The sequence below is a fragment of the Pocillopora damicornis genome, chromosome 1 (assembly GCF_964200805.1).
Source record: "Pocillopora damicornis chromosome 1, jaPocDami1.2, whole genome shotgun sequence".
In the NCBI taxonomy this organism is placed as follows: domain Eukaryota; kingdom Metazoa; phylum Cnidaria; class Anthozoa; order Scleractinia; family Pocilloporidae; genus Pocillopora; species Pocillopora damicornis.
This window is the reverse complement of record NC_142670.1, coordinates 811,552-836,151: the sequence shown is the minus strand read 5'-3', so window position 1 is coordinate 836,151 and position 24,600 is coordinate 811,552. Positions and strand designations below refer to the sequence as shown.

The 24,600-nt window shown below is 41.0% G+C and overlaps 2 protein-coding genes and 1 long non-coding RNA gene across 5 annotated transcripts in view; 2 read left to right on the top strand and 1 right to left on the bottom strand.

Annotated features, from left to right (window-relative positions):
* Positions 1-1,156: 1,156 nt before the first annotated feature.
* Positions 1,157-10,380, top strand: LOC113669355 (uncharacterized). The gene is made up of 8 exons (XM_089206158.1): positions 1,157-1,267; positions 1,375-3,289; positions 3,682-3,912; positions 4,239-5,590; positions 5,825-5,998; positions 6,888-8,328; positions 8,589-8,903; positions 9,357-10,380. Exons 1-8 carry the CDS (start codon positions 1,157-1,159, stop codon positions 9,635-9,637), a joined length of 5,820 nt encoding a protein of 1,939 aa, XP_089062284.1. The 3' UTR covers positions 9,638-10,380.
* LOC149051211 (uncharacterized) overlaps positions 10,228-24,600 on the bottom strand; it is a 30,484-nt gene continuing 16,111 nt past the window's right edge. Inside the window, exons 2-3 of the long non-coding RNA XR_016186744.1 lie at positions 10,880-10,927; positions 10,228-10,355 (exon numbers count right to left, since the gene is read on the bottom strand). This is a non-coding gene — a long non-coding RNA (uncharacterized LOC149051211). The remainder of the gene's footprint in view (positions 10,356-10,879; positions 10,928-24,600) is intronic.
* On the top strand, positions 11,232-21,475 carry LOC149051212 (protein mono-ADP-ribosyltransferase PARP14-like). Of its 3 annotated transcripts, none has more exons than XM_089206898.1 (9): positions 11,232-11,373; positions 11,749-11,825; positions 13,139-13,348; positions 13,758-13,988; positions 14,334-15,646; positions 15,870-16,043; positions 16,875-18,285; positions 19,312-19,626; positions 20,361-21,475. In XM_089206898.1, the coding sequence occupies exons 2-9, from the start codon at positions 11,801-11,803 to the stop codon at positions 20,636-20,638; spliced, it is 3,957 nt and encodes a 1,318-aa protein (XP_089063024.1). In that variant the 5' UTR covers positions 11,232-11,373; positions 11,749-11,800; the 3' UTR covers positions 20,639-21,475. The 3 variants fall into 3 exon arrangements, with proteins under 3 accessions (XP_089063024.1, XP_089063032.1, XP_089063038.1); XM_089206906.1 differs by having other exon boundaries at positions 11,256-11,360; XM_089206912.1 differs by having other exon boundaries at positions 11,356-11,463.

The following is a 24,600-nucleotide window of genomic DNA, read 5'->3' as shown; positions in this document are numbered from 1 at the left end:
TAGACCAGCTTTGTATTTGCTGATCTATTGTACATTCTTGTATTTTTGGTGGTGACGGCCGCCCATATCTGCACTAATAAATTTCTGATGTAAGCACACACTTTAAGGAAACAGGGCATCGAAAAACTTCACAGTCGAGGAATTACGTTTCTTGAGATGATAGACTCATCAAAGTTACTGGTTGATAAATCCTGATCCTTTGGGTCTGCGTCGAAAAACAATTATTTCCTTTGCTCATTGGAGGGACATCCCCTATGTTATTTGCTCGACTTAAACTGTAAGTCCTATACCACGAGTGTAATTATTTTCACCCACTTTCAATTCACCATTTTCAGATAGTCTGTAACACAAACAAATCGATATCAACACCAGGAAATAAAATATTTCTGACTGAGCTTGCTTTAATCAGCTGGAAGTAGCAAAAATTCTTACCTGCGACAGAAAAATGTAAAATAATCGGGAAAAAATAATACCATCAAATGCACCGTATGATTTACAACAACGTCTTGCTAAATATAAAATGAAGTAGACGCTTGGAGTTGCTGTTTTTTTCATTCCGGCATATCAAGATACCCTCAATCTATTCATCACGAAATGAAATGCCCACGAGTGGGTGTGCTCTACTTTAATCTAGAGTCAGATAAATAATAGTAAAAACAATTGAGCATTATGCTTTTGAGCGTCATCCTTGAGAGCTACATGGCATTAAGCTAAATTGTTATAATTATGCTTAATTCAATAATTCGATATCGTAGTTAGCTTTTAAGAGCCCCTCAACTTCGCCTCCATTGCTATCACCAACAGGTAAAACTTGCTGAGAGTAAAAGGCTTAGTTCAGATTACATCATTTTTCTGGATCGAATTCCTAAAGTTCAAATAAGAAATATAAGAAATTCAGGATCACTGTTGACTCTGCTAAGGCGACAGAATTCATCTCTCGTTGAACAATAACATCAAGGGATTTTTCAATACATTTTATTCATTATACACGCATTATGTTTGATGCTCTAACTGTAGCATTATGCCCCAAATTACACCGGCATAATTTATCTGACCCTACTTAAATCGTTGGTTTTCCTCTTCACAACATCTTTTTATCTCTTTAACTTCAATACTGTTACGCTAAGTTTTGTAGTGCAATGAAACATTTTATTATATGTTCGAGGAGGCATTCCGATGGAAAGTCAGTGCGCGAGCTTCACTGAAGGGAGATCGTGTACGGTTATCGGGGAAAAATCCTTGGGGACATTTGAAACGCAAATTTCCGGTGGGGGGCGGGGGAGGGGGAATAATGAGGGAAGAGAATCCTGTATATCACTTTCACTGACTTTTGGGGCGCTTCTAAATTAGCTGTATTTCCTTTTTTTTTGCTAGTTGACTTTGAGAGGTATAACATACATCTCAAGGCCATTGATAAATACTAATTGGTCCCTCACTTTTCCATTCACAGACGACGACCATTACGAAGAAGAAGGAGAAGAAGAAGAAGGAAATAAAGATCTTGGTTTTTTAAACGTCAGTGACTTTGTTGACAAAGAAGACGACGGAGTTCGTGAAACAGTTGTGGAGAATATTTACAGGGAGTTGGGTTTTTCATCTGCTGTCAACAAGAACGAGAAAGAAAAGCAGGAAGAGGAAGAAGAGGACCCAGAGGAATTTGAACGAAAATCAAAACAACTGCAAGAGGCATTCAGTTCTTTGCCATCAGTTCTTATCAAGAGAATTCTCCGTCGAGATGACGTGAAAGGAAATATCGAAAAAGCCAGTACGAGGCTACAGGAGTTTCAAGATATGAAGAATCCTGCGGCCATTTTTAAAAATCCAACTGAAGGAAGACCATTGACAACGAAACCAGAAGGAAAATTTGAAAGAAAGCCCAGAAAACAAAATCAAACGCAAGTGCAACATGGTGATGCAGAACGACAAGATGAAAGGAGAAATATTGGTGATAGCGTTGAATCGGATCAAAATGAGGGGAACCAAACTTGCCGAGGCCACAACTCGAGGCAAAGAGGCAAGGCAAGAGGAGGACCGCAAAGGGGACCAAGAGGCAGGACCCAGAAACGGGACTCGGGGGCACGTCCAAAAAACACCCAAGTGTATAGCGATGATCAAGGACAGTGGTTTGGTCACCAAAACGCCTCTCCGCAGAGGCGGGACCCAGTGGCGGGACCCAGAGGAGGGTCCAGAGGCCAAAACGTCTTTACCAGAGGCGGAACCCAAAGGCGAAACCCAGGGGCGGGTCCAAACAACGCCCAAGTGTATTGTGATGATCAATTTAATCCCTCTCAAGGACAGTGGTTTGGTCACCGAAACGCCTTGCAGAGGCGGGACCCAGAGGCAGGACTCAGGGGCGGGTCCAGAGGCCAAAACACCTCTCACAGAGGCGGGACCCAGAGGCGGGACCCGGGGGCGGGTTCAAACAACACCCAAGCGTACAGCTATGATCAATTTCACCCCCCTCAAGGACGGTGGTTTGGTCACCAAAACGCCTTTCTCCAGAGGGGTGACCCAGAGGCGCGACCCAGAGGCGGGACCAGAGGACAAAACACCTTTCCCAGAGGCGGAACCCAGAAGAAGAGCCCGGGGGCGGGTCCAAGCAACACCCAAGTGTATAGGCATGATCAATTTCATCCCCCTCAAGGACGGTGGTTTGGTCATCAAAACGCCTTTCCACCGCAGAGAGGACGTGGAAACCAACGAGGACAACGAGGAGGTGGCTTTCTTCAAGACCAAATTGCAGGATATCGAGATAATTCGCCTTATGGATCTCAGGAATGGCGCTTCGGTGATGGAGGCAATTTTCAGCCTAAAATGGAACGTGGAGGTCAAAGCGGTCGAGGGCGTCAACCAAATCCAAAATCGAAGCCAAAGGGTTACGGACGAGGTGGCAATTTCCAGGAGCAACATCAAATTCCAGGAAACTTTCAGGAGAGCGATCAGTTTCCAGATCCTAAAGATTCCTCTCAAATCATGCCAAGACAACCAAACCAACCAAGTGAAAGAGGAAGAAATTTTCATGAAAAGCAGAAGCACACAGTATCCTCGAGGAAGCCTGTCAGCAAAATAACCTCATCCCCTTGTTCTGTCGATGATTCGGATGCAGGGAAGGTTGCTGATCAGTCTCAATTTGAAACAAATAAAATACTCATTCGAGGGCTGAGTGGAAAAACTTCCCGGGACGGACTAAGTAACTTTATCGCGGCAAAGAGTGCTGGGCAAGAGGTTAACGACGTACAGATGCTGAAGGATGGAAAAGCCTTAGTCATTATGGCGGATGAAATCAGAGGTAGGTACCTTTCAATTGAATTTGGAGAGTAAGCAGGAGTTTCTCTATCGTACTTCTTTGATCTGTTAGTGAATTACCAAAGATGAAAGCTAGCGCCGCCTCAATTTCATCCTCTCAGCTTCAAGCAATAAACTTACCCTTACATTATATGAAACTAACTTTTCATTGATTAAAATTGTTGTATGCCTTAGAAGTACCTGAAGAACCAAGGTATATTATTTTAGACCTTTCGATTTTCTTCTCTAGGCTATCAAAATAACCCAGATCAAAGTAATCATTTTATTTGGGAACTGTACAAGTAATTTAAAGAGTGTTGTTCCTTTCAGGAAGACTCCAAAAGTGGAGATCACACAAGACAAACATTTGTTGAGATTGTGATCTGTTTTCTTTAGATTTCACGAAAATAAAGACCAAATGCGAGGAGAGAGGTCTGGATGATGCAAAGGTTTCCATCGAACAAGTCCCGGTTTGCAAAAGCATCCTTGTCACTGGCTTTTCAGACGTTACCCATGATTTTATTCAACTGTACTTTGAGAGTCGTCGAAACGGAGGGGGTCCTGTGGATAAGGTTGACTATGTTCCTAAAAGCGGTCGAGCTGTGGTTGTGTTTCAAAACGCAATAGGTTTGTTACTCATTGATCTTTAAAATGTATGTACAGTGTAATTCCTTCAGGCACGAATAATCGACATCTAATCCTCAAACATATGTAGCAAATATTGGTTCTTACGGTTTAAGACTTGAGCAGTACATTAGACTTAGAGAAGGACAAATTGGTGATCGTTGATTGATCGATTGATTGCTTGATTGATTGATTGACCTACTCTACCCCAACCACCCCATCGTCCTTAATCTGTGCATCTCTCTCAAATTAAAGTGTCATGAAGTGTTGTGAAACGACAAATAACTTCTTCAGGGAAAGTCCTGACACTTCGTTGCTTTAATCAATAGATATGGAAAGGGTGTTAACCAGACATGAAGAAAAACCTCACGAGTTTGAACAAACCCAGCTGTCAATTAGAGTTTACCGAGAGTTTTTAGAAGACGAAGAGGTTGATGGAGCAGAGGATTCCGGTGACTTAGGAGCTACTGCAACCGCGGCCAGTGAATCTCGAGTGAGCCAGAAACCTGATGCTAAAGCACAATGGCTGCACATGCCTGTAGATCCCGATGTTATGGAATACGTTACATTCACAGGATTCCAAGCTGAACTAAACAATTCGCTGTCTGGAGAGAAAAGCGAAATCACCTGGAAACCCAACGACAAAATTGCTCTAATAGTGTACCGTGGGGAAGATGACAGTGATTCATGGCAATTTGAATGCATTGACCAAGTACAACAATTTACTGAGGCAACCATGGAGTTCGAGAAACTAATTAAAAACATGGTTGAGAAGAAAGTAACTTTATCCGTCAGCATCCTGGAGATTTTAAACTCAGATAAAGGGCTTCAGGCTGTCAAATATGAGTTGGAAAGAAACAACGCGGAAGCAGTGTTGGTTATTGAGAAAGACGCCACCATAGTGGGATCCTCAGCAGCGCATGCAGACAACGCGGCGAAGGTCGTGAACAAGTTAATGGTGGAAGAGAAAGTTCAAGTGGACGAGAAAAGCAAGCATTTGTTGAAGTCATCTGAATGGCTGAAGTTGTGTGGCGAGATGCACCAAACGGCTGTCCGTGTGCGGAGGGACAACGGGAACGATACATATGTAGCTGGGTTTCGTAATGACGTGACCGAAGTGATAAAGAAGTTAAATACCTTTCTTAAAAACAATCGCATAGAGGAGGAACGTTTTGTGTGCGGGTCTGATATCTTGCGAAGGTATCTTCTTGAGCTACGTCAAGAAGATCTACGCACCATAGAAAATCAACTAAAAGATTTTGTAGTGAGTATTAAAAAGGGAAAAGACGATGATGATTTCGTCATTTCTGGAAACGCAGAGGGCTTGAAACGTGTAGGAAAGAAGATCAAGGCTCTGATGATTTCCACTGATTTCAAAACCTTTGAAGTGAAACAGCCAGGCCTTCGAAAATTTTTGGACGGTGGAAAAGGAGATTGGCTGGTAAAATCGGTGGAAAAAGAACAAGATTGTGCCATAAAAGTCCAGAAAAGTTTCGGTCGAGGAGGACAGGACGAGGAGTTGCACCTCGAAGGCGTATCTAACGACTCTACTTCTTCAGGCGACAGGGAAGATGATGTTGAGGATGAACACGCTACCACTGCTGGAACTGACCCGTCTACCCTGGTAATAGCCCAAAGGCACAGAGTGTCGTGGAAACCTGGAAAGATAGAGGCAGAGAAGGTAGGATTGACACTGATTTCTTCACACCAGGAGAACATCTCATGAAAATACCTTAGAGGATCTTGTTGGCAAATTTATAGATTTTAGTTTTTCACTTAGCTCTCATGTGCTGGTAGAGTGTGGTTATATGATTTAACGTCTCTCTTACTGAGAATGCCAAGTCTGATAACGACAACAGTACACCATATTGTATTAATGAATCATTAACATTATTTTTTTGACTGTTTATTTTAGGCTGACGTACTTGTCAGTTCTCAAGGAGCATGCGATCAAGCAATCATTAATGCTGGTGGTCCTCAGGCCGTAACCCCCAACGTTGGTGACATCACTGTCTCACGTGGTTTTTCCTTGGATAGCCACGTGATTCACACTAACTGTTGTAAATGGAACAACGGTGGAGGAGAGCCGGTAAGAAACAGTGAATTGTACGTACATAATTAAGTATTAGTTCACTTTTGAAGGAAAGGACCTCTTGAAGAGTATTTATTGTTTAGATTTGATGAAAGCCTACACGATATCGGATGCCCAACTGGCGAATCCCACGCATTTTGTTGTAACATAAAGCAACTGAAGACTGTTCAGGCTCGAGTTGATGTTATTTCCGCTGTATGTTATCTTCAAACATTCCGTCATGTTTATCAGGCGGAAGCAATCTCAGGCGGAAAGCCTCACTCCTCACCGAATTCTTCGAGAATGATCAATCGAATATATAACGACAGGATTATTGCATACAGTAACTTTCAATATCTAATATCATTCGAAAATCTTAATCAGAAATTTTGTAGAATTAGGGAGAGCGGAGATCTTACTGGAAAAAACAAATTGAGATGTGAAATTTTCACCACTAAGAAAAAATTAATTAGACCAAATCCCAAAGGTAATTTCCATGAGGCCATAATCCGAACATCCTCGATCTTGATCCCAAAAGGAAATGCTACCTGTATGAACATCCTACATGGCGCCTTCTTATTATCCTCTGGAAAATGTTAGTAAAATTTAAGGATCAGATATTCATTCACAGGGATTCATTTTTTTAACCTTTTTACTTTAAGGAGTGACCAGTCAGTTTTTTTTCTCCTTCCATTATCACTGCATTATCAACTAGAAAGGTGACGGGGAAAAGGAAAATATATCAATAAGGGGATATTGCATGACTTAACGCCAAGTTTTGCCAAATTCATAAGAAATGATCAGAAGACAGTGTGGAGAATTGCTATTGAGATCACGTTGGAGTGACAGGATTCTTTAGATCCCCTCTTACCACCACATTCCACGACTTCTATTTCATCTTTTATAGACGCTAAGGGCCATCGTTAAAAAGTGTATGCAAACAGGCGAGACGCTTGGAGCGAACTCCATTGCATTTCCTGTCATTGGGACTGGAAACCTTCAATTCCCACGTGATGCAGCGTCTAGAATCATGTTGGAAGAAACAGTCAATTTCTGCCGAGCCAACCCTGGTTCTAATTTACGGGACATCCGATTTGTCGTGTTTAACCAAGACCAAGCATTAACTGCTGCCTTCAAACAAGAGATGAACAAACTGCAACCCAAGCACATTGGTCACTCTGCCATCACGACTTTTACCTTCACTAGCCCTCTTAATGTTGAGGTGGTTAATGGTGATTTGACTCAGGAGAACAGCACTGACGCTATTATGAATATCATTAGCACGGACATGAAGATGGATAACGCCGGAGACCTAAGCAAAGCCATAGCAAGACAGAGTGGTCCACTAGTGCAACAAGAATGCAACCAATTGGGAAAGCAGACTCCTGGAACAGTGATAATGACCAGCGGAGGTAATCTACAAGTACCTCATATTATTCACATAATTCCAGGCTCCTCAGATAAGGAGCATCTCCAGAAATGTTTGGAGAAGGGTCTTCGTGTTGCCGACGCCAATTACTTTCAAGCAATCTCAATTCCGTGCATTGGCACAGGAGGATACGGCTTGAATGGAGCGGATTCAGCCCAGCTGACGTTCAAAGCACTAAACGCATTCAGTACCTTTTGTAAAAATATTAAGAAAGTAAGAGTGGTTGTGTTCCAGGCCTCTATGATGCAGGAATTTCTACAAGAGCAGAAGAAACAACCAGTGCAAGGTAACGAAGGAGATAGTGACTCAGAGAATGCAGCAGCCAGAGAAACCAGAAGTCGCGGACGTAGGCAGGAACTAGGCCAAAGTGACGAGCATTCTGTAAGAATTTCTGTGATCGGCAAAGACAAGGTGAGCGTGGGAAAAGCCGTGGAATCCTTGAAGAAATGTTTTTCTGACGCTTGTACAATGGAAAAAGTCGAAAGTGAAATCGTCAGTCAGCTTTCCGATAAGCAGAGGGATATCCTGAGGAAAAAAGCTAAAGACCGTGACGTCAAACTTGAAATTGAGGATGACGTGGATCGCATTGTTGTTCGTGGTGGACCAACCGAAGTATCTGGAATGGTCGGGGAGATCTGGAAAGAGATCAACGAGAGGACGAAAAGTAAGCAGGAGGAAGAGCAAGCGAAGTTGGTTTCAAAGAACGTAGAGTGGAGCTATGAAATACGGGGCACAAAAGTGGTATTTGCTTCGAAAGAAAATGCCAAGATTGAGCTGGCCCACAGCAAAGACGATCACACAGTGCAAGTTTCTTTACGCGGAGACAAGTTTGTCATCGACTTGAAGAGAAACTCTGGACTTGGACAAACGTCTGGTGAACAAATAACACTGATAAGAAAGGTGAAGGGTGCTGATGAAGGTTAGTTGCTAAACATCTCTTTTGACAAGAATGTTTAGATAAGAAAGGACTAAGATATTTCATTTCCTAGAGGACATTTAAGGTAATAAACATGTAATAAACGCAGGGGATATTCAGAAAAGCCGTCCAAAAATGTCCCTAATAAGATTTCTTGTTGATCTTGTATGTTTCTTACCTGAAAATTATACCTGGATCTTGAAATTTAACATCAGTTGTTGGGTTTTCACTTCAACATTCTAACCTTTCGGTCCTTTTTGTAGGAATTGCTTTACCAAAGCACTGGGCACCAATGCCCGGTCATGACTCTACTGCACATAAAGTACAACTGCTCCCAGGCTCCTCTGAGTATCAAGATGTCGTACGTAAGTTTCAAGCCACAGCCGGTGCGTTAAATATTCAGAAGATTGAACGCGTACAGAATCCTCATCTGTATCAGTCTTACGTGGTACGAAAACAGAAAATGGATAAAGATACGGGAGGAAATAGTGAAAGACAGCTGTTTCATGGAACGGATGCTAAAAATATCAACCATATCAACACACAAGGATTCAACAGAAGCTTCTGTGGGGCTCATGGTAAGTCACTGAAATTTTAAATAGAGGAGAATTTTTATCGTCTCGTCACGGGAGGGATTAAAGAAAAACTTTCCAGTACTTAAGAGGAATCGAACTTCAAACCTTCAGATTTCCTCGTTCCAATGCTCTACCATTGAGCTACAGACTCTATGATTAACAGGCTTTTCACATACTGCAAGGATAATTAATTTCGATAGTTTCGTGTGAGAATAAGGAGAATTGAAGCAATACTTTCAAGCGATTAATCTTGACCAGTTAAGGCATCTACATGTCCCATCAAGTCGCCCAGACGTTGCATGAACTCTAGCCGAATCACACTTTGGAGCCAAAAATTGGTAATGAAAGCTGTAAAAATAGAAGAATAATACAATTGCCTCTTTTATGAAAAATAACCTCTTTAAATGTATCATGATTTTGTTGATATTTTTTCTCTAAATTTAGCATTTTTTTCAGGCACGGTCTATGGACGTGGTGTTTATTTCGCTAGAGACGCTCAATACTCTGTTAATTACGCTGGGGGTGTTGGTTATGGAAGTCGTCACATGTACCTTGCCAAGGTCCTCGTTGGGCAGTATTGTGTTGGAAATCGTTCAATGGTTGTGCCTCCACCAAAAAATCCATCAAAACCTGAAATTCTTTACGATTCTGTGGTAAATGACCAATCAAGCCCCAGCATCTTTGTTGTTTTCTTTGATAATCAGTGTTACCCTGAATACCTTATAACCTTTTCATGACCACATGGACCTTTTACTCAGAAAATGGCGGAGTTAAAGGCAAAAAAAGCTTGAAAAGCTTCATAGTTTAACTTAGTTTATCAGTTATATAAATTTCAGAGAATAGTTATCCTCCACAGACTAGGGAACATCATATAAATGTTGGTAATAGTTTCTTGATAGAATTCTTAACTGTCTTAACTCAAAGCTTATTCTTCATCCTATAAATTGAATGATTATATCCTTGAATGCCAAACAAAGTAAAATCTAGCTGAACGCGTTTTATCACTATAGTGGAGTTACCACTGGCCTACAGCGAAGGGAAACGCGAGGCGTGCGAGGTGAACATGACATAGTCGCGTTCCTCGCCCACGCGTTCACCTCGCGCTTGTCCCGTTTTCTCGCTTGGAAAAGCAAAGAGTTCTGCTGTTCTCAAGTTAAGTTTTTACAGCGGTATTTTCTTTTTTATCGCCAGATTGACAAATAATATTTTTTTTGCATCGATTTTCTATCCAAGAAACTAGCGAAAGTAGAGAATTTCGAACAACATGTGTACCTTTTTCCTGTGCTTAATGAGAATTGATAGTGAAGTCGCTACGATGACATTTGATTTATGGTGTAAAAGATTCACCGGAAAGAAACTTAGAGAAGCATTTATTATTTAGTTGGCAGCCAATAGCTTGGTAAGAATTGTGGCATAGTATTACCTGCGTTCGGGTTTCACGGACAGATTTATTTACTGAAATAAAATAGAGGAATAAAAATTAACGTGTTGGTTTTTTTCCGTGTTCAACTTGTGGCTCTGTGGCAATATCTTAAGTTTTTCGCGATGAACGAGTGAGAGAGAGGAAGCCCTACCAGCAGATAAGAACAGTCGGTCGAATAAGTCTTCCGAGTAGTGTAACCCTTGTTTTTGTACAGAGACTGCGCGACTGTAAGTGTTGCGTGACAAGCAAGCGGCATTACTTGTCACGAATATTTTCGCGTCAAAACTGAAAAGTTGACACTTTGTAATACTAGCTTGCAAAGGAAAGGAATCTTTAGATTTCTCATTCACTCCTTCAATAAATACGGGCGAATAACATAAGGTCATTCATCCACCATTTTCAAAACAAAGATAAGTGTATTTGTAGTTTGATATCGTGTAATGATTTACCTCTGTAGTAATAATACTATTGTGATCGATTCTACAATTAGAAGCGAAATCTCTAGATAGTAATTTAATAATCGCTTTACAAGGGGACTGTTTAGTCTTTTTCTTACCTTTGGTACCCTCCCAGCTTGTCAGCAAGCCAACCCGAGCAAGAACACCTATAACAAAGTAAATCTTGTGTCATTTGCCGTATGGTTTTTAAGGCCATCGCAAGGGCGATGGTTATTACACAGTTAAAGTAAAGACTGTTTACAAAGTTACATTTGAAATCTTAACCACATAGTAAATGACAATAGAATATTCCTCTCTTGGTTTTTCATCGTTTATAAGAGAAGTAAAATTTAATTACCCTGTTTTGTCATTCTCCATGTCTTAAAAACTTTGCTGAAATAATTGGATTCACACGTAACACCCGGAAAGGGAAGTCCCAATTTGGCTTGCTCCCAGCCTCTTTTTACCCTCACGGTTTTCTCAAGAAAGCCGAATCGGAAGTACGGTTTCATACAAAGTAAAAGTGCAGTGCATTCGAACGAGTTATTTTATGACAGTGTTTCTGTCGGGAAAGGAAGAGGAATCCTCGCTTGAAAAACGGTAAAGATTGACGGTGAGTTTTCTGGATTCCTTGTGCATTATCCTGGTGTAATCCGTGATCGAACGCATCGATAATTTCTCAGAATTTTCAGGGATGTATCAGGTAACACAAGTCCTCGCGAGCGGAACAATGTCTGGATTTGTACTAGAAAATACGAGCAAATAATTCTCCCTAAGCGCCTCAAAAGTGATATACGACTGCTATTGTTAACTACTTGATAAAAAGACAAATCTTCTACAGCTTTAGAGATGAAGCTGCCTTCTGTGATTCATAGCAAACTTAAAATATTTGCGATTGAAATTGCGACATACTCTTAATTTCTTCCGTTTTCATTTGCACTGTAGTCTTTGAGTAAGCAGTTACAAAGATCATTTCATTCTATTTCAGCATTCGCTAATTCTACAAGTCATCAAGGGCAAGTTTCAAGCTCGCACCAATAATGGCTGACGAAGACTTACATTACGGTAAGGATCCTTCATTGCAATTTGCATTAAATGCAAATCGAAACCAAACCGATAATATTTTTGTGTACCGAAAATTTTGTACCTCTTGTTTTAGGTATAAGATTATTGATAAATGGATTTAGAGTAATCTAGTAGAATCTTGCGTCAAAGCGACCGATCGAGACATATTTAGCTCGCATATTATAGAGATTGTATTTGAGCAACATTGCACTGGGGCTTGAGTTCATGTCCGCGAAGTTTTATGATAATTTTAGTTCAAGAAACGACGTGAAAGGTGCAATTGTTGCTCGTTGCCACAATGTGTATGATTTGAGAAATTTGCTAAATATTATTAAGCACAACAATCTCGAAGGGCCGAAGCATGTGGAAGCAATTGTTTGTACCAGTAAATTTCTGATGCAAGCACACTTTAGGGAAACAGGGCATCGAAAAACTTCACAATTAAGGAATTACGTTTCTTAAGATGAGAGAATCCTCAAAGTTACTGGTTGATAAATCATTATCCTTTGGGTCTGCGTCGAAAAACATTTTTTTCCTTTGCTCATCGGAGGGACATTCCCCATGTTATTTGCTCGACTTAAACCGGAAGTCCTATAATTATTATCCTGTAATTATTTTCACCCACTATCACTTCGGCATTTTCACCATGAAATAAATAGTGCTGTCCGAGCTTGCTTTAATCAGCAGAAAAAGTCATTTTCCCTCGACAGAAAAATGTAAAATAATCAAGAAAAAATAATATCAAATGCACTATATGCCTTACAAAAAAGCTCCCTAAATATAAAACGAAGTAGACGCTTAGAGTTGCCGTCTTCTCTATTCAGGCATATCAAGATATCTTCAATCTCTTGATCTCGGAATGAAATGACCACGAGTGGTTGTGCTCTCTACTTTAATCAAGGGTCAAATAAAGTATACTAAAAAATTTGAGCAGTATACTTTTGAGCGTCATCATTAAAGACAATAATTAGTAATAATAGCTTAGCTTTTACGAGCCCCTCAATCTCCTTCTCCAATCCTATTACCGAAAGGTAAAGCTTGCTGAGAGTAAAAGGCGTAGTTTAGATCAAAACATATCTCTGGATCAAATTCCTAAAGTTCAAACAAAAAAAGCAGGATCATTGTTGACTTAACTCAGGCTAAAGAATTAATCTCTTGTTGAACTGTAGCATCAAGAGATTTTTCAATAAGTTTTATTCAGTATACCGGCATTATGTTCAATGCTCCGTAAGTGTGGCATCATGCCCAAAATTACACTGGCATAATTTATCTAGCCCTACTTAAATCGTTGGTTTTCCTCCTCACAACATCAGCACAGCGCATTTCCAGTGTGGTGGAAGAGGGGCCTGCTGATCAGTCTCAATTTGAAAGAAATAAAATACTCATACGAGGGCTGAGTGTGAAAACTTTCCCGGACGGACTGGTGAACTTTATCGAGGCAAGGAGTGGCGGGAAAGAGGTGAAGAACGTTCAGATGCTGAAGAATGGAAAAGCCTTGGTCACCATGGCTGATGAAATCAAAGGTAAGTACCTTTCAATTGAATTTGGAGAGTTAGCAGGAATTTCTTTATCGTACTTCGTTGATCCGTTCGCGAATTATCGGAGATGAAAGCTCGCGCCGGCTCAGTTTCATGCTCTCAGTTTTAAGCGATGAACTTACTTCAAATTATATGAAATTAACTTTCCATTGATTAAAAATGTTTTATGTTTAACTAGTGCCTGAAGAATTAAGATGCCTTATTTTAGGTGTCCCACCATTTAAAGACATTACGATTTTCTTCTCCAAACAATCAAAATAATCCAGATCAAAGAAATCAATTTATTTGGGAATTGTACAAGTAATTCAATGAGTGTTGTTCCTCTCAGGAAGACTCCAAAAATGGAGATCACACAAGACAAACATTTATTGAGAATTTAATCTGTTTTCTTTAGATTTCACAGAAATAAAGACTAAATGCGAGGAAAGAGGTCTAGATGATGCAAAGGTTTCCATTCAACAAGTCCCGCTTTGCAAAAGCATCCTTGTCACAGGCTTTTCAGACATTACGCATGATTTTATAGAACTGTACTTTGAGAGTCCTCGAAACGGTGGGGGTCCTGTGGAGAAGGTTGACTATGTTCCTAAAAGTGGTCGAGCTGTGGTTGTGTTTCAAGACGCCAAAGGTCTGTAACTCATTGATCTCTAAGATATAAGTAATTCCTTCAGGCACGAGTAATCGTCATCTGATCCTCATACATGTGTAGTAAATATTGGTTGCACTGATTTGAGCTTTATATTTGACAAATCAGTAATTGATTAATTGATGGATTGGTTGTTCATTTATTTGATTGATCGATTGATTGATTGTTTGTTTGATTGCTTGATTGATTGGTTGAGCTATTCTGCCCCAATAACCCCATCGCTCTAAGTCTGTGCGTCTCTCTCAAGTTAAAGTGTCGTGAAGTGTTGTGAAACGACAAACAACTTAAGCAAGGAAATTCTTGACGCTTAGTTGCTTCGATCAACAGATATGGAAAGGGTGTTAACCAGACATGAAAAGAAACCTCATAAGTTTGACAAAACCCAGCTGTCAATTAAAACTTACCGAGAGTTTCTAGAAGACGATGACGTTGATGGAGCCGAGGATTCCGGTGACATAGGAGCTACTGCAACCGGGGTCAATGAATCTCGAGTGAGCCAGAAGACTAAGGAGACCCAAAAAGCTTACTTGAAGAAGAAAATTTCAGATGTTCCCAAGGAGCGCTTAATTTTGCTGCAGAAGATAAAATTTGCCGAGAAACTCCAAGAAGAGAACAAGGATTTGAAGATCAAGTTTGATACTGAAGGTGAAGAAATATATTTCGAAGGTCTCCAGCCACAGTTAACTAGAGCAACCACGAAGTTCTATCAACAAATGGCTAATATGGTCGAGAAGAAACTGACTTTATCCGACAACATCCTGGGGATTTTAGTCTCAGATGAAGGGCTACAGACTGTCAAATGTGAGTTGGAAAGAAACAACGTGGAAGCAGTGTTCGTTGTTGAGAAAGACGCTACTATAGTGGGGTCCTCAGCAGCGCATGCAGACAACGCGGCAAGGCTCGTGAACAAGTTGACGGTGGAAGAGAAAATTCAAGTGGACGAGAAGAGCAAGCATTTTTTAAAGTCATCTAAATGGCTGAAGTTTTGTGACGAAATGAACAAAACGACTGCCCGTGTCCGTAGGAACAACTGGAACGATGTATACGTAGTTGGGTTTCGCGATGAAGTGACCGAAGTGATAAAGAAGTTAAATACCTTTCTTGAAAACAATTGCATTAGGGAAGAACGTTTTTTGTGCACGTCTGATTTTATGCGAAGGTATCTTCTTGAGCTACGTCAAGAAGATCTACACACCATAGAAAATCAACTAAAAGATTTTGTAGTGAGTATTAAAAAGGGAAAAGACGATGATGATTTTATTATTTCTGGAAACATAGAGGGTTTGAATCGTGTGGGAGAGAAGCTCGACGCTCTGATAGATTCTATTGAGTTGAAAACGTTTGAAGTGAAACAGCCAGGCCTTCGAAAATATTTTGACAGTGGAAAAGGAGATCAGCTTGTAAAATTGGTGGAAAAAGATCAAGATTGTACCATAGAAGTCAAGAAAAATGTAGGTCGAGGAGGAAGAGACGAGGAATTGCGCCTCGAAACCGTATCCGACGCTTCTACCTCTTCAGGCGACAGCGACGATGATGCTGAGGATGACCACCCTACTATCAGTGAAACTGACTCGTCTACCCTGGTAATAGCTCAAAGGCACAGAGTGTCCTGGAAACCTGGAGACATAGGGGCAGAGAAGGTAGGATTGACACTGATTTCTATACACATGGAGAATATCTCACGGAAATACCTTTGAGGATCATGTTGGTATATGAATCGATTTTAGTTCTTCACTTAGCTCTCGTCTGCTCTTAGACTGTGGTTACATTATTCAACGTCTCTCTTATTGAGAGTGCCACGTCTGATAACGACAACAGTCCACCATTAATAAATCATCAACATTTTTTGGTTGTGTATTTCAGGCTGAAGTACTTGTCAGTTCTCTAGGAGCATGCGATCAAGCAATCATTGATGCCGGTGGTCCTCAGGCCGCAACCCCCAACGTTGGTGACATCACTGTCTCAGGCGGTTTTTCCTCAGTCAGTCATGTGATTCACACTCAATGTTGTAAGTGGAACAACGGTGGAGGGGAGCCGGTAAGGACCTCTCTTAAATACATCGAAGAGTAATCATTGTTTATATTTGCTGTAAGATTTTGCTAAACGATGTTGGATGCCCATATGGCGAAGCCTATCCATTCTCTTGTAGGTTAAAGCAACTGGAGACTACTCAGGCTCGATTTTAGATATTTCCGATGTAGTCTACCTCACTCCTCTCCGAATTCTTCGAGAATGATCAATCGAATATTTAACGGCAGGATTATTGCATAATGTAACTTGCAACTTCTAATATCATATGAAACTCCTTTTTAGAAATTTTGTAGAATTGGTAAGAGCAAAGATCTTGCTAGAAAAAAAAAATTGAGATGTGAAATTTCACTACTAAACTACTTTCTGTGAGGTTGTTATCCAAACATTTTTGATCCTGATCCCAAAAGAAAATGCTATTTGTGTAGACATCCTACCTGGGGCCCTCTCATTATCCTCTGAAAAATGTTAATAAAGTTCAAGGTTTAGGTAACTTTGATCCCCGGAAAACAGATTCCAGGAAGACTAAAAATAGCTTGAAGGGGATTCAGTTTTTTGATCTTTTTACTTTAAGGAGTGGCCAGTCAGTTTTTTCTCTTCCCATTATCGGTTCATCATCAACCAGAATGGTGACGGACAGAGGTAAAAAAATACCAACGAGGGGATATTGCATGACTTAAGGCCAAATTTTGACTGCCAAGTTCATAAGAAATGTACGGAACACAGTGTGGAGAATTTTTATTGAGATCACATAGGAATAAGGGAATTTACCAGGTCCCCTCTTGTCACCAAATTGTCCGTGCCACCAACATTCAACAACTTCTATTTAATCTGTTGTAGACGCTAAGGGCCATCGTTCAAAAGTGTCTGCAAACAGGTGAAACGCTTGGAGCCAACTCCATTGCATTTCCTGTCATTGGAACTGGAAAACTACAATTCCCACGTGATACAGCGTCGAGAGTCATGTTGGAAGAAACAGTCAATTTCTGCCGAGCCAACCCTGATTCTAATTTACGGGACATCCGATTTGTTGTGTTTAACAAAGATCAATCATTAACTGCCGCCTTCAAACAAGAGATGGAAAAACTGCAACCCAAGCAAATTGGCAACTCACATTTGACAGTTGAGGTGGTAAATGGTGATTTGATCCAAGAGAACAGCACTGATGCTATCGTGAATATTCTGAGCACGGACATGAACATGAATAACGCCGGAGACCTAAGCAAAGCCATAGCAAGACAGAGTGGTCCACTTGTGCAACAAGAATGCAACAAATTGGGAAAGCAGCCTCCTGGAACAGCGATAATGACCAGCGGAGGTAATTTACAAGTACCTCATATTATTCACATCATTCCAGGCTCCTCAGATAAGCAACATCTCCAGCAATGTTTGGGGGAGGGTCTTCGTGTGGCGGATGGCAATAACTTTCAAGCGATCTCAATTCCGTGTGTTGGCACAGGAGGATACGGCTTAACCGGAGCGGACTCAGCCCAACTGACGTTCAAAGCACTAAACGCATTCAGCGCCCGCTGTAAAAATATTCAAAAAGTAAGAGTAGTTGTGTTCCAGGCCTCTATGATGCAGGAGTTTCTACAAGAGCAGAAACAACCAGTGCAAGGTATTGAAGAAGACAGTGACTCAGAGAATGCAGCGGCTAGGCAAACCAGAAGACGCGGACATAGGCAGGCACTAGGCCAAAGTGATGAATATTCTGTAAGAATTTCTGTGATTGGCAAAGACAAGGTGGGCGTGGGAAAAGCCGTGGAATCCTTGAAGAAAGGTTTCTCTGACGCTTGTACAATAAAAGAAGTCGAATGTGACGTCGTCAGTCAGCTTTCCGATAAGCAGAAGGATATCCTGAGAAAAAAGGCGAAAGACTGTGACGTCAAACTTGAAATTGAGGGTGACGCGGATCGCATTGTCGTTTGTGGTGGACCAACCGAAGTAGCTGGAATGGTCGGGGAGATCTGGAAAGAGATCAACGAGAGGATGAAGAAGAAACTGGAGGAAGAACAAGCGAAGTTGCTTTCAAAGAACGTAGAGTGGAGCTATGAAATACAGGGCATAAAAATAGAGTTTGCTCCGAAAGCAAATGCCAAGATTGAGTTGGCCCACAGCAGAGATGAGCACACAGTGCAAGTTTCTCTACGCGCAGAAAAGTTTGTCATCGACTTGAAGGGAAACTCTGGACGTGGACAAACGTCTGGTGAACAAATAACACTGACAAGAAAGGTGAAGGGTGCTGATGAAGGTTAGTTGCTATGCATCTCTTTTGATGAAGATGTTTCGATAAGCTTAAGTCCGTAAGAAAGGACTAAGAGATATTTCATGTCCCAGGGGACTTTTAAGGTTATAAACATGTTGTACAGATTGGGAATATTCAGAAAAGCTGCCCTATAATGTCTCTCATGAGCTTCCTTGTTGATCTTGTTTGTGTCTTGCTTGAAAAATATACTTGGATGTTGAAATTTGACCTCGGTAGATGGGTTTAGGTTACTTTAGGCCAGGTTACTTCTACAAAATCGCTTGGTGTGATTATAGACGATAGGCTCGATTGGCATAGTCACATCGAAAAATTAACAAAAAAGATTGCCTCTGGTATCGGGTGCCTAAAGCGAGTCAGGCATCTGATCCCAGCATCGACCTTACATCTGCTTTACCAAGCTTTAGTAAAACCTCACTTTGATTACTGTGACATTGTCTGGGGTAGCTGTGGGATAACGCTACGAGATAAGCTGCAGAAATTACAGATTAGAGCAGCCCGTGTTTTGACATTTTCCAGCTATGATGCCGATGCAACTAAGCTACTTGAATTTTTAAGTTGGAAAAATCTGACAAGCCAGCAGGAAATTCATAGAGTTACCATGGTTTTCAAATGTCTGCACGGGCTAGCTCCTGAATATCTTAATTCTAAGTTTAAATGGCGTAACTCTGCTTATGACCTCAGGGACTCTGAAAATAAACTCAATGTTCCTCTACCTCGCACTAACTATTATCGAAAAAGCTTTAGCTATAGTGGAGCCACATTATGGAATAGTCTTCCATGTGATATAAGGAACACAGAGTCTCTGGGGTTATTTAAACGCAAGATCAATGCCACTCTATAACGCACGGCATTCACGGAAAACAGCTTTTAAATATTAGTTAGTGTTTTAATTTTTAAATAGTTTTAGTTAATGTAATTGCTGATGAATTGTTTCGTGCTTAAATAAAGATTATACTACTACTACTATACTGTTTTCACTTCAACATTCTAATCTTGTGGTCCTTTCTGTAGGAATTCCTCTACCAAAGCACTGGGCACCAATGCCCGGGCATGACTCTACTGTACATAAAGTAAAATTGCACCCCGGCTCCCCTGAGTATCAAGATGTCGTAAGTAAGTTTCAAGCTACAGCCGGTGCGTTAAAAGTTCAGAAGATTGAACGCATACAGAATCCTCATCTGTATCAGTCTTACATGGTAAGAAAACAGAAAATGGATAAAGATATTGGAGGAAATTATGAAAGAGAGCTGTTTCATGGGACGGATGCTAAAAATATCAACCATATCAACACACAAGGATTCAACAGGAGCCTCTGTGGGGCTAATGGTAAGTCATTGAAAAGCAAGGAAACGTTTTATCATCTCGTCACGGGGGGTGGGATTAAGGAAAAATTTCGTTTGCGTATGAGAAATCGATCCTCAGGCCTTCGGATTTCCTCGTTCCAACGCTCTACCATTGAGCTACAGACGTTATGATGAGCAGGGTATTCAAATTGCTAATATGTAGCACGCCTTCCACATGCTGCTAGGATCATTACTTTCGAAAGCTTCGTGAGAGAAAAAGGGGCATTAAAGCAATATTTTCGAGCGATTGGTCCTAAGTAGTTAACCTTTTACACCCTAACATCAGTATGCATATTCTCCATAATGTTCTTTAAACATTTCCTAAGGTGCTGAAACAGAGAATTTGTTCGCTAATCAAAAGGTTCCTTCTTTGGTGACCATTTCCTTTATTCTCATGACCTTAATGTGTGATTTAAGATTGTTATTGCAGGGAGAAATTAGATGCTAGTCACTCTTAGGGTTTAAAGGGTTAAAGCATTTTTTTGGCTGAACTAATGGTGTTTTGGCCAGAATTCTTTTCATTTATTTGTCTGCCTGTCCTACCAAGTCACTCAGACGTTGCACGAGCTCTGGCCGAATCACTATTTGGAACCAAATATGGTAATAAAAGCTGTAATAATATGAGGAGAATCCAATTGCCTCTTTCATAACAATAAACTTCACCGAATGTATGATTTGTTGGTACTTTTTCTCTTAATTAAGTATTCCTTTTTTCAGGCACGGTCTTTGGACGCGGCGTTTATTTCGCTAGAGACGCTCAATACTCTGTTGGATTCGCTGGGGATGGTAGTTATGGAAGTCGCCACATGTACCTTGCCAAGGTCCTCGTGGGGCAGTATTGTGTTGGAGATTCTTCAATGGTTGTGCCTCCACCGAAAAATCCATCGAAACCTGAAATTCTTTACGATTCTGTGGTAGATGACCAATCAAGCCCCAGCAAATTTGTTGTTTTCTTTGATAATCAGTGTTACCCTGAATACCTTATAACCTTTTGAAGACCACATGGACCTTTACTCAGAAAACAACAGAGTCAAAGGCCAAAAAGGCTTGAAGTGCTTCATAGTTTAACTTAGTTTATCAGCTAATAGTATATAAATTGCAGAAAATCGTTATCCTTCGCAGTAGGGAACATCATATAAATGTTAGTAATAGTTTCTCGATAGCATTCTTTGCTGTCCTAAACAAAGGCTTATTCTTCATCCTATATAAATTGAATCGTTGTTCCGTTTTCCCGCTTGGAAAAGCAAAGAGTTCTGCTGTTCTACAGTTAAGTTTTCATAACGGTATTTTCTTTTTTATCGCCAGATTGACAAATAATATATTTTTTTGCATCAATTTTCTACCCAAGAAAACTGGCGAAAGTAGAGAACTTCGAAAAACATGCGTACCTTTTTGCTGGGCTTAATGAGAAATGACAGTGAAGTCGCCATGATTACAGTTGATTTATGGTGTAAAAGATTCACTGGAAAGATTCACTGGAAATTCACTAGAAAGAGTTCTACTGTTCTCCAGTTAGGTTTTCATAACGGTATTTTCTTTTTTACCGCCCGATTAACAAACAATATTTTGTTGCATCAATTTTCTACCCAAAATAAAACTTCCGAAAGTAGTGAATTTCGAAAAACATGCGTACCTTTTCGCTGCGCTTAATGAGAAATGATAGTGAAGTCGCTATGATGAAGTAAAAGATTGACCGGAAAGAAACCTATACTAGAGAAGCATTTATTATTTAGTTGGCAGCCAAAAGCTTGGTCAGAATTGTGGTGTAGTATTACCTACGTTTAGGTTTCACGAACAGGTTTATTTACTGAAATAAAATAGAGAAGGAAAAATGAACGTGTTGGTTTTTTTTCGTCTTCAACTAGTGGCTCAGGGGCAATATCTTAAGTTTTTCGCGATGAGCGAAAGTCCTACCAGCAGATAAGAACACTCAGTCGAGGACCTCCTATTCAAATTTCTATAACTGCAGTTTGTAATACCAGCTTGCAAAGGAAGGGAATCTTTTGATTCCAAACTTACTCCTTATCGGCTTTAAAGCGGTCCCTATGTGTTTCTGCCAACCTCAAAAGAAATCAGCTTTTCACAGGTAAATACAGGCGAATAACATAAGGTCATTCATCCACCATTTTCAAAACAAATTTAAGTGTTTTTGTATACGTTCTTTGATATCGTGTAATGATTCACCTCTGTAGTAATAGTACTACTGTGACCGATTCTGCAATTATAAACCAAAATATCTAGATATCGATATGATAATTGCTTTGCAAGGGGACTTTTTAGTTTTTTTTCTCCACATTTTGTACCGTCCCAGCTATTCAGCAAGCTCACCCGAGTTAAAGCACGTGTAATAAACTAAATATTTTGTCATCGCAGTTGCCATATGGTTTTTCAGGCCACCGCAAGGGCGATGGTTATTACACAGTCAGACTTCTCGAGGTATTCATAAACCTTCGCCAAAAAATGTTCTGCTGACCTGAGACCGATGGCGAACCATTGGGGTAAAATTTTTCTTAGATATTGTAGTGTCCCGTATGTTCATTATTATTATGGGATATAGTAGCGGAGAGAGCGAGCATGTGGTAAGACGATATAAAACACAATAAAGATTACGTTGTTGTTACAAAACGGAGTTGTACAGTCAATACGTCAAAGACACCACATTTGGCGACGAGGATAAACGATATTCAACTTGCCGTACGGCTGCTGAAGTGGAAACGAGTTCAAACAGTGGACAAAACTCGCACAGATGGCCGTATGCTTAAGCGGATTACCTGGATTACCTGCGTTCGACGCCGTCGGCGAACCAGCTACACTCGCCCAAAGATGGTTAACTTGGAAAGAAGAATTCGAGCTTTATGTTACTGCCTCTGGAATCAGCGACCCTACACAAAAAAGAGCACTACTACTTCACCTAGCCGGCCCCAAAGTCCGAGATGTTTTCAATAATTCCATTCCTGCTACAACACGAGGCGAAGCGAAAGATTACAAAAAAGCTATGGACTGCCTTTCAGAACACTTCAAGCTCAAAAAGAACGCCCCAATGGCCAGACAAATATTTTTAGCGGCTACTCCATTACCTGGTGAAACCGTCAACAATTTTATTACTCGCCTGCAGAAACTAGCAGAACATTGTGACTACGAGGGCGAAAGGGACAACCAGGTGAGAGATCGCGCCATTTCTTTTCTGAAGGACAAAAATCTCAAGTCAAAATTGTACCGTGAGGAAACACTGCCTCTCAGCAAACTCATGGAAATCGTTAGCCAGTATCATGACAAAGAAGCGCTTATACTCATTCCCGAAAGCCACGTAAACAGCTTGTCCCGTGATCCAAAACAAGGGGGAAAATGTTGGCGGTGCGATAAAGTGGGTCATTTCGCGAAAGAATGCCGTCGCTCACGTGACCACAAATGCGGAAAGTGCGGGCACATCGGTCATTTTGAAGTGTGCTGCCACTCCAAGCAGAATAAAGGACGAGACCCCAGCCAAAGTTCAAGTCGTGGTCGTGGAAACCCACGAACAAAACCTAGCCGTGGACGAAGAGGAGGAAATTCAAAGGAGCAACGTGATGTACACAACGTGTGCGAAGACGCGAGTGCAGACGAGCGCGTAAACAGTGATGACTTCTACGTGTTCAGCACCGGGAGCACGGATGGAGAGAACACCATGGAACTCATGATTGAAGATAAGCTTGTAAACATTGTTATAGACTCTGGTGCTAGCTGTAATTTAATGTCAGAGGAAATGTTTAATTTTGTATCGGGGGGCAAGGCTAGATTGTTGGACTGCAATAAGAGAGTTTATGCTTATGCTTCTGTACAGCCTCTCCAGCTTAAAGGGAAATACTTTTTTAACGTACAAGTACCACAGACCCACAAATCCCTGTATACTGAATTTTATGTAATGTGCGGTAAGGCAGCGACGCTACTTGGTCGCGAGGCCTCCGAATTGCTGGGCGTGTTAAGGGTAGGCGTGTCCATTAATAGCTGTGATGTCAAATCTGATAGCATGGAAAGCCTCACAAACAGTCTTGACCGAAAAGTCCTTCTGAAGTCCAAATTTCCAAAAGTATTTCAAGGCCTCGGCAAGCTCAAAGGATATCAGCTAAAACTCCACATTGATGAGAGTGTTCAACCAGTCGCTCAGCCACTACGCAGAATCCCTTTTAGTAGAAGAGCTAAGGTCACCGAAAAGCTAGAGGAACTACTCAAACTTGATGTCATTGAAAAGGTGGAGGGACCAACCAGCTGGGTGAACCCCTTGGTTGTGGTGGAGAAGCCTAATGGTGACATCAGGATATGTCTCGATATGAGGCAAGCAAATCAGGCCATCGTACGGGAGAAGCACCCAGTACCAACAGTTGAAGAGACACTCCAAGAAGTCTCCTATGCCAAAGTTTTCTCAAAGCTAGATCTAAATATGGCCTTCCACCAAATTGAGCTACATCCAGACTCTCGGGATATCACAACATTTGCTGCGCCTGATGGTTTATACAGGTACAAACGCCTGCTTTTTGGCGTGAACATGGCCACAGAAAAATTCCAGCAGATCGTGTGGCAAGTAATTAAATGCTGCCCGGGTGCCTACAATCTCCATGATGACCTGCGAGTCGTAGGGGCAGACGACAAAGAACATGATGAGAATTTAGACAGGGTCATGCGTAAACTGGAAGAATCAAACCTCACCTTGAATTATGACAAATGTGAAATTGGTGTTAGCAGCATGGTTTACATGGGTGATGTACTCTCTGGCGAGGGATTAAAAGTCTCCAGTGAACGAGTGGAAGCTATCGTTAAAGCACCAACGCCCCAAAACCAGTCTGAAGTAAGAAGCTTTCTCGGTTCAGTTCAGTTTTGTGCGAAGTTCATCCCAAACTTTGCAACCATATCAAGTCCATTGTGGGACCTAACCGGCAAACATGTTAAGTGGCACTGGGGTCCAAAAGAAAAAAAAGCCTTT

Bases quoted from the DNA above. Each gene is read 5' to 3' on its own strand.
- LOC149051212 (XM_089206898.1), top strand. From the start codon at position 11,801: ATGGCTGACGAAGACTTACATTACG. The intron at 13,349-13,757 runs GTAAGTACCTTT...TGTTTTCTTTAG, and splicing joins CATGGCTGATGAAATCAAAG to ATTTCACAGAAATAAAGACT. The intron at 16,044-16,874 runs GTAAGGACCTCT...AATCTGTTGTAG, and splicing joins ACAACGGTGGAGGGGAGCCG to ACGCTAAGGGCCATCGTTCA.
- LOC113669355 (XM_089206158.1), top strand. From the start codon at position 1,157: ATGTTCGAGGAGGCATTCCGATGGAAAGTCAGTGCGCGAGCTTCACTG. The intron at 5,591-5,824 runs GTAGGATTGACA...TGTTTATTTTAG, and splicing joins GAAAGATAGAGGCAGAGAAG to GCTGACGTACTTGTCAGTTC. The intron at 5,999-6,887 runs GTAAGAAACAGT...CATCTTTTATAG, and splicing joins ACAACGGTGGAGGAGAGCCG to ACGCTAAGGGCCATCGTTAA.